A 17,604-nucleotide genomic window follows, 5' to 3' on the forward strand; every position below is an offset into this window, starting at 1 on the left:
CCTCAGTGCAGACTCTGTCGGTCACCTCACCTTTTACAGGAGTCGCCTTCTTGTCCCCAGCTGCTCTCACGTCTGCTGGTCTCTCCTTCCTCTCGGCAGTGTTTGGAAAACGTTGCAACCCAGTATCAGCCAAAGTGGACCTTCTATTCACAACTCTCCCCAGCCACCGCAGCCGGAGAATGAAGTAAAACTCCTCACGCACAATTTAGCCTCAGCTTCTCCATCGCCTTTAGACACAAAACGCCCCGGATTTTCCGAATCCTCCCGGCTCTGCCAACCGTGCGCGTCCTTACACGGCAGCACCCCAGCCCGTCACGCCTTCCTCTCCTACCCCTTCCCATCGTGTGTCAAACACGAGCGCCTCTCAGTCCTGGATCCCTGGACTTAGGCTGCAGCACGCGATGGGCGCTCCGCACCTGGGCGGCGGGGCTCTGTTGGCGGAGAAGGTGGGGCCCGGGAAACCGCATTCAGCTCAGCTGGGCGCCTCAGCGCGGCTGTCGCCCGTTCAAAGCGGAGTCTGTGAGGATCAGAGGCCCTCATACAGAACACGAGGAACTCACGGAGCCTCGGGCCCGCCTCTGCACAGCTCCCGGGGCGCCCCTTGCGTCCCGTCGCACCACTAAGGAACCCTGATTCAGTGATCAGAGAGGAAAGGGCAAACTGACCGCCACAGAAAACCGGAAGTCCCGCCCTAATTAGTATCGCACAGCACCAATGTGTTCTCTTCTGAGTGTTCATTGGTTCAATCCCGCCATCGCTGTGCTGTATTGCCCTTTGGATAATATAGCAATTTTTAGCCACATAGGAGACATTAGCTGCCAAACACTGAGTTTAAGGAAAAAAGGCTGTGACTCTAGGGAATGACAATTGGAGGTTTTACTGGCCGGTTGGCAGATTACTGGGGAGTGTTGTCTGCAACTGATCACTCGTTTAGGAGTCATTTTTTCGGACTCTTTGAAGCTCAATATCCTACACGAGGCAGAAAGTATTATTTCTAATCCAACTTGACTATATTCTCATTGAAACACAAAATGCATCCACTATTTCCTGGAATGTGTTAACTATTTTCTGCCTATTCAAATGCGTGGAGGCAGAAGCCTTAGTGGATTCTGTAACTCGGTGCCCTCAGTCTGGGCCAGAAGGCATGTGCCCTGACTAGGAAATGAATGGATGACCCTTCGGTTTGCATGCTGGCATTTGTTGGGAACCACCCTGCCTGGTTTCAGAAGCTGTAACCCCTGCATGGCTAAGGCTGAGTGAGAGACCTTCAGACCAGAAGCCACTAAGGAAACAAAGCTTATCTCTCTAGCAGAGGTACTGCCTCTGCCCCTTTTACTTCACCCTGCCTGGCCCCCAGTGCACTATCAGTTAGCCAATGACAGGTAAGATTCCTCAAGGGATGGACAACTAAGACAGGTACAATCATGGGGGACCCCCAGGGAAGGACTTGGGGGCTATAGCAAAAGGAAGTGATGGATCCTTGCCCCTCAGCTTTGACATAGCCTGAGTCCTCATTCTGTCTGCAAGAAGTCTCCTAATCTCTTGGCAGCCTTACTTCCCCTGCCTGACTTAAGCCTGTAACAATGAGAGGGTGGTGCAGCTCTGTGCTGGAAAAGGCGGGTTTCCCAGAGTGATCAGGCCTAACTAAGGATATAAAAAATTCTGTGAAACCCGCTTTTCTAAGAATGCTCTCAATTAAATGATAAGGGTCCCAGCAGGAAATGAGTTTATTTCCCAAAGTTTTATAGCCCCTTAGCTAACAGTTCCTAACTCAGAATAAACCCTGGTAGTTCTTTGTATGCTATCTATTGTTTGATCTTCACTGCCTGACAATGATTAATGAGCTTTACCTGTATTCCTGCGCAAACTGAACCCAATAAAAGCCCATGTTGGCCCTTGTCATTTGAGAGACTGGTCACCTTTCCTCCCCAAGCAGATCTTGTCTTAGTAGACTTATTCTCATTCCTGGCTGCTGGGGTGGAGGCAGGGGGGCCCTGCAGGCAGAGCCCCCCCACAGGCACTCAATCAACTGAGCCACACCAGCCAGTGCTTAACTTACAATTTATAATGATTAATGTGAAAAAACTTTTCTAGGACTAATAATCGCATATTCTTTAATAAAAATTCTGCCCAAATATGTTGCTTATTTTATATTTGTTATTTTCTTATTGATTTCTGTGATTTGGTTTTTATTCAAGAAATCAAGTTCTTCATTCAAATAGTCACAAATTTTCTCTACCATTCTGTTGCAATTTTCTATCACTTTAAGGTTATATATGTAAGGTATACATATTTAAGGTATACATATTATGTAATCCCAGTGTTTTAAGGTTGTATTAACATAATTAGCAATTTCCCAATATTTGAATGTTTTAGTTTATATTTATAATTATTTTTCTATACAAATTGCTATGCAATTTTTTCTAACTGAATCTTAATTAATAATAAGTTGATAATGAATTGAAGTAGATAAATTCTCTAAGGATAAAATTGGGGGGAATTGGTTTGGCCACATACTTTGGCTTGAATGAAATGCTTAACATTTAACCAATGGGAAATTGGATGCTGGTGACTGACACCACACAGTGCTGTCATAATTAACATGTTAAATTTTTGTCCCAGTGTGAAAACCAGAAGGTTGTATGATAGCCCTAAATGAAGCTGTGATTTCTGTGTCTACAGTGCTCCTATTGCTGAAAAATCAAAAGATTAATGTTGGAAAATTACAATGTGAGTTGAATACAGTATTACAATTTTTCTTGTGAATCTTAGGGCATTCATTCATAAAGTGGGATTCAAAAATTATTAAATGAAGACATTTGGGCCCTGGCTGGTGTAGCTCAGTGGATTGAGCGTGGGCCTGCGAACCACACGATCGCGGTTCGATTCCCAGTCAGGGCACATGCCTGGGTTGCAGGCCAGTTCCCGGCGGGGGACACACCAAAGGCAACCATATATTGATATTTCTCTCCCTCTCTCCTTCCCTTCCCCTCTAAAGATAAATAAATAAAATATTTTTAAAAAATGAAGACATTTGGTTAGATGTAGAAGAAAATTACAATCTCGAACTCTTAAATAACTGAGTCTCTCTCAGCAGCTGTCTGGGAAAGTAATCTTCCTCTATCACCTGAGATAGCCACCTGTAAAGGAATGTTAATTATTTGCTAGATTCAACACTACAACCTATCACTAGTACTAATTCTCAGCATGATCTAGAAAAAGAATGGACATATCAAAAAAAATATGATACTTTGCCAGTACTTTTTTAAATAAAAAAGCTAGGGAGCAACTGTGAGTATGAGTTCTAAGGTTGTTTGACCAGGAAGAGCAAAATACATTAATACACCAATACAACAGATGAATGGACCAAATTCACTGATAGAGTGTAGTAGTAGAGATTCACTTTAGTACTAGGTTAGCTTATGAGACTGTAGGAGTTTGTTCTAACAGCCTACCTTTTCAGTTGACTGTGAATTCAATGGTGGCCTTTTGGTCAATGAGGCTGAGATGCCAGAATTAGTCTGGTATGACATACAAGACAGAACTGAAAGGCTTAGGAAGACAGTGCTCCTCTCTGCAGCACACATACTAAAACCAAAATGACAAAGACAAGAATCAAATGACCCCTACATGACAATGACACACAAATTTGTGAAGCTTTCTATATTTTTTTTAAAGGAAAAATTAGGAATAGAAGTATTGGCTGAATTTATCATGTGTGAGAAGTACATCTATATGTGTATTAATGACATTTTAAAGTCTTCTGTATTTGATAATGTTGACATCTTGGAAGCCTACAGACCTGGAAGGGACTGACTGCCCCACCCAGAGCTAGCTAATTCTAAATATACAACCTGCCCAACAACCTGTCTTTCTTTCATGTGCAAGCCAACCAATCCATAGCCATAACCCATACACTTCCTTTATCTGACTCTCAGTACAATAAACCAGTAATTCCCCTAAAACAACCCAGGGCTAGGTACTAGAATAGTAGTGACCACCCCTATTCCTGAAGCCTGCCAGAATTCAAAGTCAACAATCCCATATGGTGTAAGGTACCATGCTATCACTTTCTCAAGAAAGCCACAAGTAACACTTCTGCTCATGTTCTCCTTTCTGCCTTCTGACCAGCACTGTTGCTTTGCAATGTGTCCAAGTATGGTACAATGTGTCTCTCTCTGTTCTTGGGAACGGTAAGTAACAAAAAATTCTTACAGACACATTAAACACTCCATGTCACCAATCACCTCTGTAAATTAAAACCCCAAGGGTAGCCCTGCTTGGTGTGGCTCAATGGATTGAGTACAAATCTGCACACCAAAGGGCTGCTGGTTCAATTCCCAGTCAGGGCGCATGCCTTTATTGAGGGCCCGGTCCCCAGTATGGCACTCAAGAGGCAACCACACATTGATGTTTCTATTGGTCTTTTTCTTCTTTTCCTCTCTAAAAATAAATAAATAAAATATTTTTAAATTAAAATAAAACCCTAAGGGTATAATCAAGATAATTGATGTAGAAAACAGGGAGACTGATGATATTCTATCAGAATAGCATGCCTTCCTGATTGCTCTTGGCTGCCTAAGTGGATTACTTAAACATTCAACAATGACTGAAAAGGCACAGCTAGTTCTTGACCCATTTGTTCTTTGGGTGCCATTTCTTTATGCTGTGAATGTGTATGCTGTCATGGTACTCCAACTTCATTTATAAGATGATCTCAAAGAAGGGTGGAATGGTCAGGGGTAAGATCATCTGTTAAGTTGGTGAGAAGAACTTGAGCTTCCTTCAGACCTTCAGCCTCTCTCAATGTCCAACAAGGAACAGTGATTTCTTGGTGGCACTCAGTACTGAGAAACTTGATGGTAGGTAGAACCTTTTAGTAATATTAGCAGGAAGACTAACAGGGTTTAAACACAAATTACTCTATGTAATGGTGAGGACAAGTGATGTGTTTGGAGTGACAGTGAGGATTGTCTGGATTTCCAGGGTGATGGTGCTGCCTTCCATGAGGACAGGAAGGGAGGAGTTTGCAGAGAAGGTACAGTATGTGCAGGGGAGGGGCCCTTGGGCCTCTGGTGATATCAGAGCATTGTTATGAGGTAGTCCCACCTCACAGGAAAAAAAATCTGGGGGTCTGGCTGGAATCTGCTCTTTCTCTCAGAAAGAGGATGCAAAGGCAAAGGAACAAGTTGAGCTGACCCAGAAACTTGTCAGCTAAATTTTCCCAGCTCACATGCTTGCCAGTCGGGCACTCCCTCTGATCTACAGTTACCTGCTTTGAGTGGACATAACAAACAATGCCTCTGCTCAATAATTTCAGGGGTGTTAAATGAGATAGTCCTCTGGAGAGCTCCTTAATGTTAGCTACCTACGAGAATTTTTTGTCATGCAACTTTGCTAGAAGAGGCCCATGCTTACTGAGATACTACACTGTGGGCTTTGAATGATGCCTGGATCCACACCCTCACTGGGACTCACTAGAAATTCCCCCTTTAATGCAAACCCACGTCCACTTTTCGATAGTGAGCATAAATCCCTCCAAAGCTGTTGGAGGATATAAACAACTCAAGTGCCTAGAAATTGACTGGTCTTCAGAGTTCTGATATTTCTGGAAGCGGGAATTGGTAATGGGCAGCTGTGCATTTGGAGAGGGACCACCCAAGGAGAAAGTTGGGATATTTATACCTAAGGCTCCTAATAGAAATGGGCATGTTGCGAGGGTTCCTACCTGCCTCTTCCTAAAGCTATAACCACCCCACCTGACAGAAATAAATTACATGACAGGGCCTCCCAATCACCTCCATGGAACATTGAGTAAAAAGTGACCATCCAGAGCCCTTTAAATACTCGTAATAAATTTATCCAGTTTCTACTCTCCTTGGGATTTGAATATTTTCAGACTGACTTAAAGTTTTTCTTTGCTGATAAGCTCCTGCCTTTAGTTGCTGAAAGGGGGATTTAAATTTTTTTTTTATTTATTTACAGAGAGGGGGAAAGAGGAAGAAAGAGGGATAGGTTGCCTCTCAAACCCACAGTGACCTGGAACCAAATCACACTGGAAAAAGGCCATTTGAGTACACGAATTGTGAGGTGCCTTTTTCCAGGAGCTCTACCCCTTGTAGTCATCAGAGTTCACATGGGGAATAACCTTATGAGTACACTTAATGTGCAAATACTTTTATGAGTGGCTCCGCCTTTTGTCATCATTGAGTTGTTCCCACTGGATAAAAGCTTTTTGAGTACAGTGAATGTGGGAAATCCTTTATCTGTATCAGTCACTTGCACTGTCGTCAGTGTTTTCTTACTGGGAAATGTCCTTATGTACCCAGTGAACATGGGGAAGTGGTTTCTTTACATCAGTAACTTCTGTTATCATGAGGAGTTTACACTACAGCAATGCTTTCTGAGTGCCGTAAGTATGGGGGATATTTTACTAGTAGCCATGGCCTCTGTTGTCATAAGAATATTCACAATCACTCAGTTCTTACAAGAAAAATAGGGAAATGTTTTATTTCTAGACATTTCCTTTATCTTCTCTGAGATCACAGGTGATAGGTTTTATACATATAGGTTTCATACATACATGCAGTATGAGAAGTGTTTTTTTATAGCACTAAGCTGCATTGTATTAAGAGATTTCACTCTGGCTAAAGGCCTTAGAAGTATAGGCAGTGTGGGAAATTTTTTTCCATCCTTTTTCCTTTATATCACCAGTTTCCATAGGAGATAAGCCTTCTGGAGACATCAATGTGGGAAATCTTTTACTTCATAGTCATTTAGACCTTAATCTCAATTCCCTGGTTAAAGGCTTAAAGTGTGAACACAGGAAATCTTTAGCTGAATGTCTACAGGGGTTTTTTTTGTTGTTGTTTTGTTTTTAACATTTTATTTACTTTCAGAAAGAGGTGAAGGGAGAGAGGCAGAGAAACATCAGTTGACTTTCACGTGCCAACTGGGGACCGGGCCCATAACCCAGGCATGTGCCCTGGTTGGGAATTGAACTGGTGACCCTTTGGTTCATAGGCTTGCACTCAGTACAGGCAGGCTGGTGCTCAATCCACTCAGCCACACCAGCCAGGGCAAGTCTACTACACCTTCGACATTGGGGAGTCTCACTGTGTAAATGGTTAGATTTTAGAGTATTTTTTTTTAATCTTGAGGGGGAAGGGAAGGAGAAAGGGATAGAAACATCGTGTGGTTGCCTCACCCACCCACTACCACAGACCTGGCCCAGGCACGTGCCCTGATTGGGAATCCAACTGGCAACCCTCTGGTTCACAGGCCAGCACTCAACCCACTAAGCAACACCAGGAAGGGCAATTTATTTTTTATTTACTTTTACAGAGGGGAAGGGAGAAACATTGATGAGTTGCCTTTCATACTGGCCGTGAGCTGGAATAGAATCCACAACCCAAGTCATATGCCCTGAATGAGAATCCAATTGGTGGATTTTGGCTTTGCAGGGCACCCAATGAAATGAGCCCCACCAAGGAAAGCTAAAAAAGTGATTTTGTTTCTAACCCAGAATGATCCCAATGTCACCCAAACTATAGGGTATAAAATAAATTTATAAGGTATTACCTCTGACTAAAAATAATATACTATCACCCCAATCTTTTGTAGATGAAAAAACCAATGGCATTTAAAAAAAAAAACTTTTAGAGAGGGAAACAGACTGGTTTCCTCACATGCCCTCAACTGGTGACCAGGGTGACAACCTAGGCTTGTGTCCTCACTGGGAGTCAAACTGGTGACCTTTTGGTTTGCGGGCCAGTGCTCAGTCCAAGGAGCCACAGCAGCCAGGGCCCAATGGTTTTAAAATCAGCAGGAAGTTAAGAAAGCCTTGAGCTCCCTTGGCAAAATGTACTCTCATTAGCCCTTACAACCAAGTAGTCCACTCACTCACAGGGTCAATTCAGCTCTCTATTGACATACTGACTGGAAGTTCCACAGGTCTGGTATTTCCACTTGCCATACCAGACTATATTATTTGCAGGCATGGGAAAATAGTACAAGGTACACACGTACTACACCCAGCCCCTACCACCACCTTGTTAATACAACATTTTGGTTCTAAAAAGTAATGTGAAAAAATGGCTATCCTTCAGAATAAAGTAAAAAAATGTTGAATTAGTTACCAGAGCAGGAAGTATAAATATTGTGGTAAAATATACAGCCCCTGGCATCAATATGTGACCTCTGGTAAGGCACTTATTACTCTAAAACTCCCAACTAATCTTTGCTTGTTAGCAACTGCTCTGCCTGGTTTCAGGAGCTATAAACCCCCCATACATAAGGATGAGTGAGCAACCTCCAGAATTTGAGCCACAAGGAGTTAACGCTTGTCTCTAGTAGCAAACACTGCCTCTACGTACACCCTTGCCTCTGATGCATAGTTAGATAGTCTATGACGGGTAAGACCCCTCAGAGGGGGGCCACCTAAGCCAGACACGATCACTTGGGAGGCCATTGTGGAGGGAGCCAGGGGACTGCAACAAAAAGGGATGGACCCTGTTCCCCAGTTATTCTGAGATAGCCCAGTCCCCATGTACTCTGGGGGAAGCTCTTCCTGGCTCTAATCCACTTAAGCCTGAAAACCTGTGATGGGGAAGGTGGTGCAGACCATTGCCAGCTAGAGTGGGATCCGAGGTGATCTGGCATAAGAATTCCTAACAATCCTAGGAAGCCTGCTTTGCCAAGATGCTTTTAGTTAAATGATAAAGGCCGGGGCAAATGAGTTTGTTTTCCCAGAGTTCTGTAGCCTTTTGGCTGACAGACCCTGACTTACAAGAAGCTCTAATGGTTCTTTGTATACTATCTACTGTTCATTGCCTGACAACGATTAATAAGTTGTACCTGAACTCCTGTACAAATCCCCCAATAAAAACCTGTCTAGGAAAGGGTCAGCACGCTCTCCCCTTGAGTTGCCAGGCCACTCCAAGGCTCTCTCCCCTCGAGGGAGTGGCTATGCCATCCCCTTTCCTCCACAGGACTCAGTAGTCGGTGTGATTTTGCCTCATGTCTCATTCATGACACTGCAGGCACTGTGAGCCAGTGCACGCGTCATTTGCTTCTCTAAATACAAAGAGCATTATCTACAAGGCAAAGTAAATTAATACATTGTTTACTTTTGTTCTGTGTGAATCTTTATTCTCCCAAAGACTTATTTCTTAACATTATCTCATATTATGGCTTTGTGTGGGTGTGATTTCAATCTTTTCCCATCTTTATTAAGGTATAACTGACGAACCTGTACAATATTTATAATATACATTATGATCTAATAAGCAAACACATTGTAAAAAACAGCTCAGGGCTTCTGATTTTGGAGGGTGGTGATTTCTTAAGTTTTAGTTTTCTAAAAACTAGGAGAAAACTTGGAATCTGACAGGTCAAGGGTCTACTGTGTAAAGACCTGTTCTCTTTCTCCTATTCCTCCTAAAATGGAAAAAAAAAAAAGATTTGTCCAAATTTATTCCCACATTTGCTTCACTTGTTTGGATTTTCTCTACTATGAATTTTCTGGTGTTGGGAAAGGCTAGAGCTCTGTCTAAAACACTTCCCACATTCCCTACACTCATAAGGCCTTTCCCCAGTGTGACCTCTGAGGTGATCAATAAGCTTACTGCTTTGTCTGAAAGATTTCCCACAATCATTACACTCAAAAGGCTTTTCTCCAGTGTGAATTCTCTGGTGTTGAATCAGGGCAGATTTCTGATTGAAGGACTTCCGACACTCACTGCACTCAAAGGGCTTTTCTCCAGTATGAATTCTCTGGTGTTGAATGAGGGCGGATTTTTGTTTGAAGGCCTTCCCACACATACTACATTCAAAGGGCTTTTCTCCAGTGTGAATTCTCTGGTGTTGAAGGAGGCCAGAGGTTAGCCTGAAGAACTTCCCACAATCGGTACATTCAAAGGGCTTTTCTCCAGTGTGAACTGTCTTATGCTTAACAAATTGGTATTTGCGACGAAAACATTTCCCACATTCACCACACTCAAATGATTTTTTTAGAGAATGAACTTGACGTCTTTTAATGGAACACCTCTGGCGATTAAGAGATTTCCTGAATTCACTATACTCATGAGGCATTTCTCTGGTGTGAAGTCTTCCATGTCTCTGGAGGTGATGTTTACGACGAAAAGATTTCCCACATTCACAACACTCAAAAGGCCTTTCACCAGTGTGACATTTGAGGTGATCGGTGAGTTTACCCTTTTTTCTGAAAAATTTCCCACATACATTACACTCATAAGGCTTTTCACCAGTGTGAATTCTCTGATGATCAACAAGGGTAAATTTGTAGTGAAAACGCTTCCCACAGACAGTGCACTCATGTTGCTTTTCCTCATTGTGAATTTTCCGATGCTGACAAAGGTTAGATCTATGCCTGAAGGACTTCCCACAATCACCACAAACAAGCAACTTCTCTCCAGTGTGAACTCCACGGTTAAAAATTTGCATGAAAGCCTTTCCACATTTGGTACCCTCATAAAGCTCTTTTCCAGAGTAGACACTCTGTTGTTGAACAAATTCCTTGGTGTGGCCAGAAGTTTCTTGACATTCACCAGGCAAGGCCTGCCCACTGCATTGTTCCTGACTGTTAGGAGTGGCCTGGTGCAGGAGAAAGCTTGAGATGGCTGGAAATTCCTCTGCACCCTCCCTATTGGTGAAAGGTGCGCTTGATACGTTAGAGCTACACCTAGTCACAAAGGAGGCCCTGTCTATATATCCTTTCCAAGGCTTCTCTACACTGGAAGGCCTCTGTTGATGGTGAAGCTTTTCACTGAAACTGAATCCTCTCAGACAGACATCACTGAAGAATGCTTTCTGCCCAAGGTACGCAGCCTGGAACTCCGTCAGGTTCAATATGGCTTTCAAGACTGAGACACACTGCTGACAAGGAAGGGCTTTCTGAGTTGCTGAAGATGTCTTAGAAACCCCAACCTGTGACTCTTCTACATATACACTCTGCTCACAAGGGGCCTCCTCATCTTCCTTTTTATGCCAACAACCTGCAAGCAGAGAAATGTTGGAAAAGATGCATGACGACTTTGATGGGAGGGGCAAGTCTTAACATAAAAGTGTGTTAGACATTAATATGATGGTTTCATGACACTGTCTAAAAGGGAGAGACCTAAGGGCATATAGAATGAAATGCTGCTTTGCAGGACTGGGCCTCTGAGAATCACAAAAAAGAAACCTCGGGGGCGGGGGGGGGGGGGGAAGGACACAGAGATGGCAAGAACCAGATGGATAATAAATACGATGTCAAAATCATTTTCTGCTAACTGTTGGTGACACAGGCAAGCTGACCAAGAGCCTGGTTATATCTTTTTCTGTGTAAAATTCAATAAATGAATAGATGGTGTTTGAAGACTTCTTAATAATTTATGCATGTCTCATAACCCATGTGTATGTCATTGTTGCAGAATACTGCAGAAGGAGTCATGAAGAGGAACATGCGATACAGAGTACACATATGGGTACACGGTGAGGAGCCATGAAGTCACAGATGAAATGACAAGTCAGCGAAGTGGCAAGTATGGGTAAGAAAAGGCAGAAATGAGGTATGGCTAGTGGCCACTTACACAAAAATAATAATGGACAGAGGTCAGGTTCTTGATATAATCTGAATACAGCCTGTAAGTAATGATGTACCTCAGTTCTCACCACAAGGGTCAGGCCTCTGAGACAATCCTGTTAAGTCCACCCTGTGACAGAGCGAGGGTTCTCCCTTCCCCCTTTATTGTACTACTATTCAGAATCTCAAGCCCTGGCTGCTGTGGCTCAGTGGATTGAGTACCAGCCTATGAACCAAAGGATTGCTAGGGTTCAATTCCCAGTCAGGACACATGCCTTAGTTGCAGGCCAGGTCCCCATGAGGGGCACACGAGAGGCAACCATACAACAACGTTTCTTTCCCTCCCTTCCCCTCTCTCTAAAAATAAATAGTTAAAAAAACAAAGGAATCTCAATGATTCTAGTATTAATTAAAGTCAGCAGAGGTACTCAGCAACCACTGACCCAGAGCAACTTGGCATAAAGTAGTATTCAGGGAAGGCAATGTTACCAAAAAAACAAAACAAAACCCCCCAAAACAAAATAAAACCCCCAAAAACAAAACAAAAAAAACCTTCAAGTAAGGTCTCACAAGAATAGCCCAGGTTAATGTAAGTAATGACTGGTACAGAGAATCACAAAAAAAATGTTAAGTAGAGAAAAAAGAGCAGAACTGGAGGTCATGGATGTGGACACAGTGACCCAAGCAAGGAACAATCCAAGTAAGGCATGATCCATCAAGCTGTTTGCAAGATTCCTGACACCCAAACACTTCCCTGCACTTCTTGAGGTAACACGTGTTAGAACTGTTCAAGGAGTTTATGGGTCAGGGCACTCCACGCAGATCAGCACTGGCAGCCACAGCACAGATAATACCAGCAGAGCACATGGTATGGCCATGGGAAAGAGAGAGCTACTTTTGGAGAAAATAGAGAAGGCAGGACATCACCTCAGGACAAGAGAGGTTTGAAGGTCTTACCCACAGATGCTACAAGGGCAAAGATTTCCAGCATCACATTGCAGTACAGAAGTCTCTGAGCCTCATCAAGGAGTCCCCACTCCTCCTGGGAGAAGGCAATGGCCACGTCTGCAAAGTTCATATCCTGTGAGAATGGAGACAGTTCATACTATGATCAGCTCCTCTCCTAGGATTCCAAGTTTGTCCTACCCCTCAACCCTCCACATCCATATGATACCTTGACTCCCCACATCAGAACAGATACAAAGCCTTGGTGCTATTAGAATCAGTCTCCTTATATTCCCATTGATACTGTTCCTGCCCACAAAAATGTGCTGATGGGCACATAGACGATACCTTAGCTCTGAAATTAACATGTAGGCCATACTGCCTCTTGTCAGTAGACTTAGAGGCACAAACTTAGTTTAGGGAGAGAAGTTGGCCATAGAGATCATGTGAGTAGTTTGAAATGGGTTTTATCAGGTAGTACTGCTGTGGTCTCCCAGAATGTCCCTCTAAGACACACAAAAAATAGGGCATCCCCTTCAACCTATGTGCCCCATTCCACGGTCCTCATTCCATCACTTTAAACTAACCTCTGTCCTGTACATAATTTTTGGAATTCTACTTCCCTCACACAGCTATCTTTTCAGAGTTACTTGAAAGGAAGCACAGCCCTGCCATGACAGGGACTGTTCCCTGATCACCTTTACCAGGATTCTAATTTCACCACCTCCATAATCTATCTCCTGCTTACCTGCCTCCCTTCCCCATGCTAATGGAGGTTTTCAAACGTGGGTGGCACTGACGTCTGCTATCTCATCAAGATCCTATTGAGCCCTGGCTGGTGTAGCTCAGTGGAGTGAGTGCAGGCTGTGAACCAAAGGGCACATGCCTGGGTTGCAGGCCAGGTCCCCAGTGAGGGCCATGTGAGAGGCAACCACATAATGTTTCTCCACCTTTCTCCCTCCCTTCCCTTCTCTCTAAAAATAAATAAAATCTTAAAAAAAATTTTTTAAATACATAAATAAAAGGTCCTATTGATCACTGTATCAGCCCTCAACAACGGCAGGCAGGTGGGCAGACAAACGGAATCTAGTCTCTGGACTGGGCATGTAGAATCATACTCTTTTTTCATGCACTTGCCATGGAATTACCCACATCAGTCTTTGAGAATCCACCAGACATGAGCTCAGCCTCCATTTACTCTTAAATCAAGGCTAGTGCCCTGGGGCCATCCATTCACACTGTCCCCTCTACGTACACCTCAGTCTTCCTATCATACCTCTCTCTCACGGTGCACACTCACAGCCCCAGCCTCCTCCTACCCATACCACAGTTATCACCATGGCCTCTCTACTAATTACTCAGCACATGCAGTCCAGAGAATACAGGGAAAATTCAAACAGGATCAAGAACTCAGACTCTGATGGTCCCCACCGACAGTAGCTAGCTACCTTGATTCCTGCTGTGAAGGCCCCTCCCCTCCCTGAGGGTTCTTTGCTTCAACTTCACCTACCAAGAACCACATCAGATCTGAAATATACAGTCTTCCTCCACAGGTATTGCACCTGATCACCTGACAGCAGCCTCAGCCTTCCTCTCTTCACCTCATTCTCACTCTAGATGCAGCCCCAGTTGCCCTCTACCCCATGCCTGGGAGTCTCACAGATGAACACTTGTGCCCCTACACTTCATCTGTCGGCCTGACTGGGACACCCCAGGTCACAGCAAAGACCTGGAGAGTCTTTAGAGCAAAGAATATGCACCAGCACCAGGCTTCCCTTGTGTGAATTACTCTGATGTTTACAATCCATCTCACATCCACTGATGTCTTGAAGGCCTTGGCTACTTGTTGAATCATACTCTGCTCCTCCTGCTACACAACCACTTCTGTCCATATCCCCTGTTGTGACACCCACTTCCCACAACCAGATTCCCCAGCAGGAAATCCAGTCCTCAGCCCTGACTTGTCTTCCTGGGCTACTACTACCAGTATCATCCCCACCAGGATTCCCCATACCACAGTGACATACAGCTCCTCCCTGGTCCATAGACTCTCTAGTACCTTTTGGAGAAGTCTTTATCTTAAACTCATCAGAGTTCCAGACACCCATGAAATGCTTTCTGTAACATCTCATACCATTAACAGGTCAAATATAAAATTCCTCATATCCCCAATGAAAATCTCTCTTTATAATGTGTTTTTTCCCCTTCTCAATTGATAATGCTTCCATAACTGAAGTTACTAACACCAAACCATCAAGTCATTCCTGACTCCTACCTCACTCTCTCTCAACCTCAAAATTAGAAAAATTCGGCAGCCACACATAAAAGTCCCATCCAGAATCCAACTGTTTCACCCAACCTCAAAGACCACCTTCCTGGTCCTTCACACTCATCCAAATTATATAACCAGCCTTCTCCCTGGTCTTTCTACCACACCCATAGTGTTCTACATCCTCCTGCCACAGGGATTCCAATGAAACCTAGGTTAGATCACCTGACTGCACTGTTCCAAATATCCCATTGCTCCCTGCAGACAGACATCCAACTTGAAACCAAGCTACTCTAGACCTGACTCCTGTCCCATTGGTCCCAGGCACATAAGAAAGGATAACTGCAGGTTTCTGAATCAACGCATCATTTCCTCCAAGCCTTTGCACATTATGGTACCTATGCCTGGGGGTACTTCTCACATCACATTCCACTGGCTGCCAAAAACAGGAAACTGTAAACCTGGACCTAGAACCCTAGGCTTGGTGTCTGTTGAGGGTCCCCAGTACCAAAAGCGGACAGTGTGGCACCACAGACCATGGACACCTGTATCTCAAAAACCTTAAGAGTGGGAGGCCCTGAAATAAGTCCTGCAAACCAGGACCCTAAGTGATTCTTGAGTTGCAGGAATCTGGAAAGAGAATGGTCTGTTGAGAGCCTGGCAGCCACCACTGCCAGAATCCACAAGCTCAGGCTACTAAGTGTTCTTGCCCAGCCCTAGGACCAGGCGCTCTGAAGGTGACTGCACTATACCTCAGGGCCTCAGTACTCACTGTAGATTCTGGGAGAAAAGTCATCCTTTATAGGATTCACCTCCCTGTCCCTAACTGCTATCGCCTCTTCTAGTCTCTTCTTCCTCTTGATGGGGGGAATTTTAAAGTTGTAAATTTTTAAAAATATTTTATTTATTTATCTTTAGAGGGGAAGGGAAAGAGAGCGGAAGAGAACATCAATGTATGGTTGCTTCTTGTGCATCCCCTGCTGGGAACTGGCCCCTGCAGGGAACTGGCCTGCAACCCAGGAATGTGCCCTGACTGGGAATCGAACCACGATTGTCTGGTTCAGAGGCCCATGCTCAACCCACTGAGCTATACCAGCCAGGGCAGAAAGTTGTAAATTTTAAATTTTAAGTAGTACTTAATGAGCTTACTAATAATGCACATAAAAGCTACTATTTCAGCCCTGGCTGGTATAGCTCAGCGGATTGAGCGCAGGCCTGAGAACCAAAGAATCGCGGTTCGATTCCCAGTTAGGGCACATGCCTGGGCTGCAGGCCAGTTCCTGGCAGGGGACGCACAAGAGGCAAACCATACATTGATGTTTCTCACTCTCTCCTTCCCTTCCCCTCTACAGATAAATAAATAAAGTCTTTAACAAAAATTTTTTTAAAGGTACTATTTCAGGAAATGAAGGTATGACCCACCTGACTCCAGGATACCACAAGCCAAGTCCATCTTTGCACCCCAGGAGGACTGAATGCAATCAAGATGGTATCTGAGCCCTTGTGTTCCATTGCCCAACACACAGATAAAGACAACCACCACCCTTGCTAGTATAGCTCAGTGGATGGAGCGCAGACCTGCGAACCAAAGGGTCGCTGGTTCGATTCCCAGTCAGGGCACATGTCTGGGTTGCGGGTTGTGTCCCCATTTAGGGGCACATGATAGGCAACCACAAACTGATGTTTCTCTCCCTCTCTTTCTCCTTCCCTTCCCCTATCTCTAAAAATAAATAACATCTTAAAAAAAATACAACCACCCAGGGCATGTTTGGTTATAGCTGGCCGATGCTCAATCCACTGAGTCACGCCGGTCACCCAGACCACTGCACAGGATGCAGATGAAAATTCACTGTTAACAGACAAAAGAATTCCGCAGCTTTTATTAATCCTTTGCCTGAATTCCAAACCCCGTACCTACCCTTTTCATTTCCTTATTAAAGGGGTAGGTTCGAAATGGAATGCAAGACCACCTTTCAGGGTGTGCAACCCGCTGTCTTCTCAGATCTCCAGCCATCTGAAAAAAGCGGACATAAAAGATTCAATCTTTTTCTCTGCTTATTGGGCCTGGTGGTAACTGGCAGCACCAACACCAGCTTCTCCAGTTTCCTTCTGAGCAATGTATGGAAAATGTTACAACCCAATCAATCAAGATACTTTTTTTCCTCACAACCTTCCATGGCCACCCGCGTGCGCTCCTCACATACAACTTCGCCTGAGCTTCGGAGCGTTTAGACGCAAAACAGGGCCCAATTTTCCAGACTCCTCCTGGTTCAAGCGCCCCTCCACGTTTTACGCGGAAGCCCCTCCAACCCCAGCATACCCTGTGTCACCTACGAGTGCCTCCCGGTCTCGGAAGCTAGGGGTCTGGGCTGCACAACGTGATGGGAGCCCCGCACCGGGGCTGGAGGGCTCGGGGGGCTGAGCGGGGAGGGCCAGAGGACCGCGCACACCCCCCAGACCCGCGCCTCAGCCCGGCCGCGCCAGCGGTGTTGTGGGAGAAACGGAGCCTGCGAGATAATGAGACCTGTTCCCGGCCACAAGGTACACGTGGGGCCTTAGACCCACCTCTGCACGGCAGGGACCGCTCCTGTTCCGCCGCTCCCGTCCGGACGCAGCGCCGGAGACGGTCTGACCGGATGCAGAGATGGAGCGGTCAAAATGTCCGCCCGAGAAAGCCGGAAGTCCTGCCCTAACACGTTGCACACGTACTCATCTGTTTTCTTCTGAGCTTTTTCATTGGTTGAACCTTGCTCTCTGTGCCTATTGCCCTCTGCGTCTTGTTTTGTTTTTTTTTTTTAGCTACGTA

At 44.7% G+C, this 17,604-nt stretch overlaps 1 protein-coding gene and 1 non-coding gene across 2 annotated transcripts; one reads left to right on the forward strand and one right to left on the reverse strand.

Moving 5' to 3' along the window:
* The first annotated feature begins 3,564 nt into the window (after positions 1-3,564).
* Positions 3,565-3,671, forward strand: LOC118998275 (U6 spliceosomal RNA). Its single transcript, XR_005068837.1, has one exon. It is a non-coding gene; the product is annotated as a U6 spliceosomal RNA (small nuclear RNA).
* A 5,790-nt stretch (positions 3,672-9,461) lies between these two features.
* On the reverse strand, positions 9,462-17,439 carry LOC118998253 (zinc finger protein interacting with ribonucleoprotein K-like). Its single transcript, XM_037062301.1, has 4 exons — positions 17,364-17,439; positions 16,717-16,812; positions 12,542-12,665; positions 9,462-11,015 (listed from the first exon to the last, which is right to left on the reverse strand). Exons 2-4 carry the CDS (start codon positions 16,810-16,812, stop codon positions 9,490-9,492), a joined length of 1,746 nt encoding a protein of 581 aa, XP_036918196.1. The 5' UTR covers positions 17,364-17,439; the 3' UTR covers positions 9,462-9,489.
* Between the last annotated feature and the right edge of the window lie 165 nt (positions 17,440-17,604).

This window comes from Sturnira hondurensis, unplaced genomic scaffold (genome assembly GCF_014824575.4).
Source record: "Sturnira hondurensis isolate 20B ecotype Veracruz unplaced genomic scaffold, ASM1482457v3 Scaffold0013943, whole genome shotgun sequence".
Taxonomy (NCBI): domain Eukaryota; kingdom Metazoa; phylum Chordata; class Mammalia; order Chiroptera; family Phyllostomidae; genus Sturnira; species Sturnira hondurensis.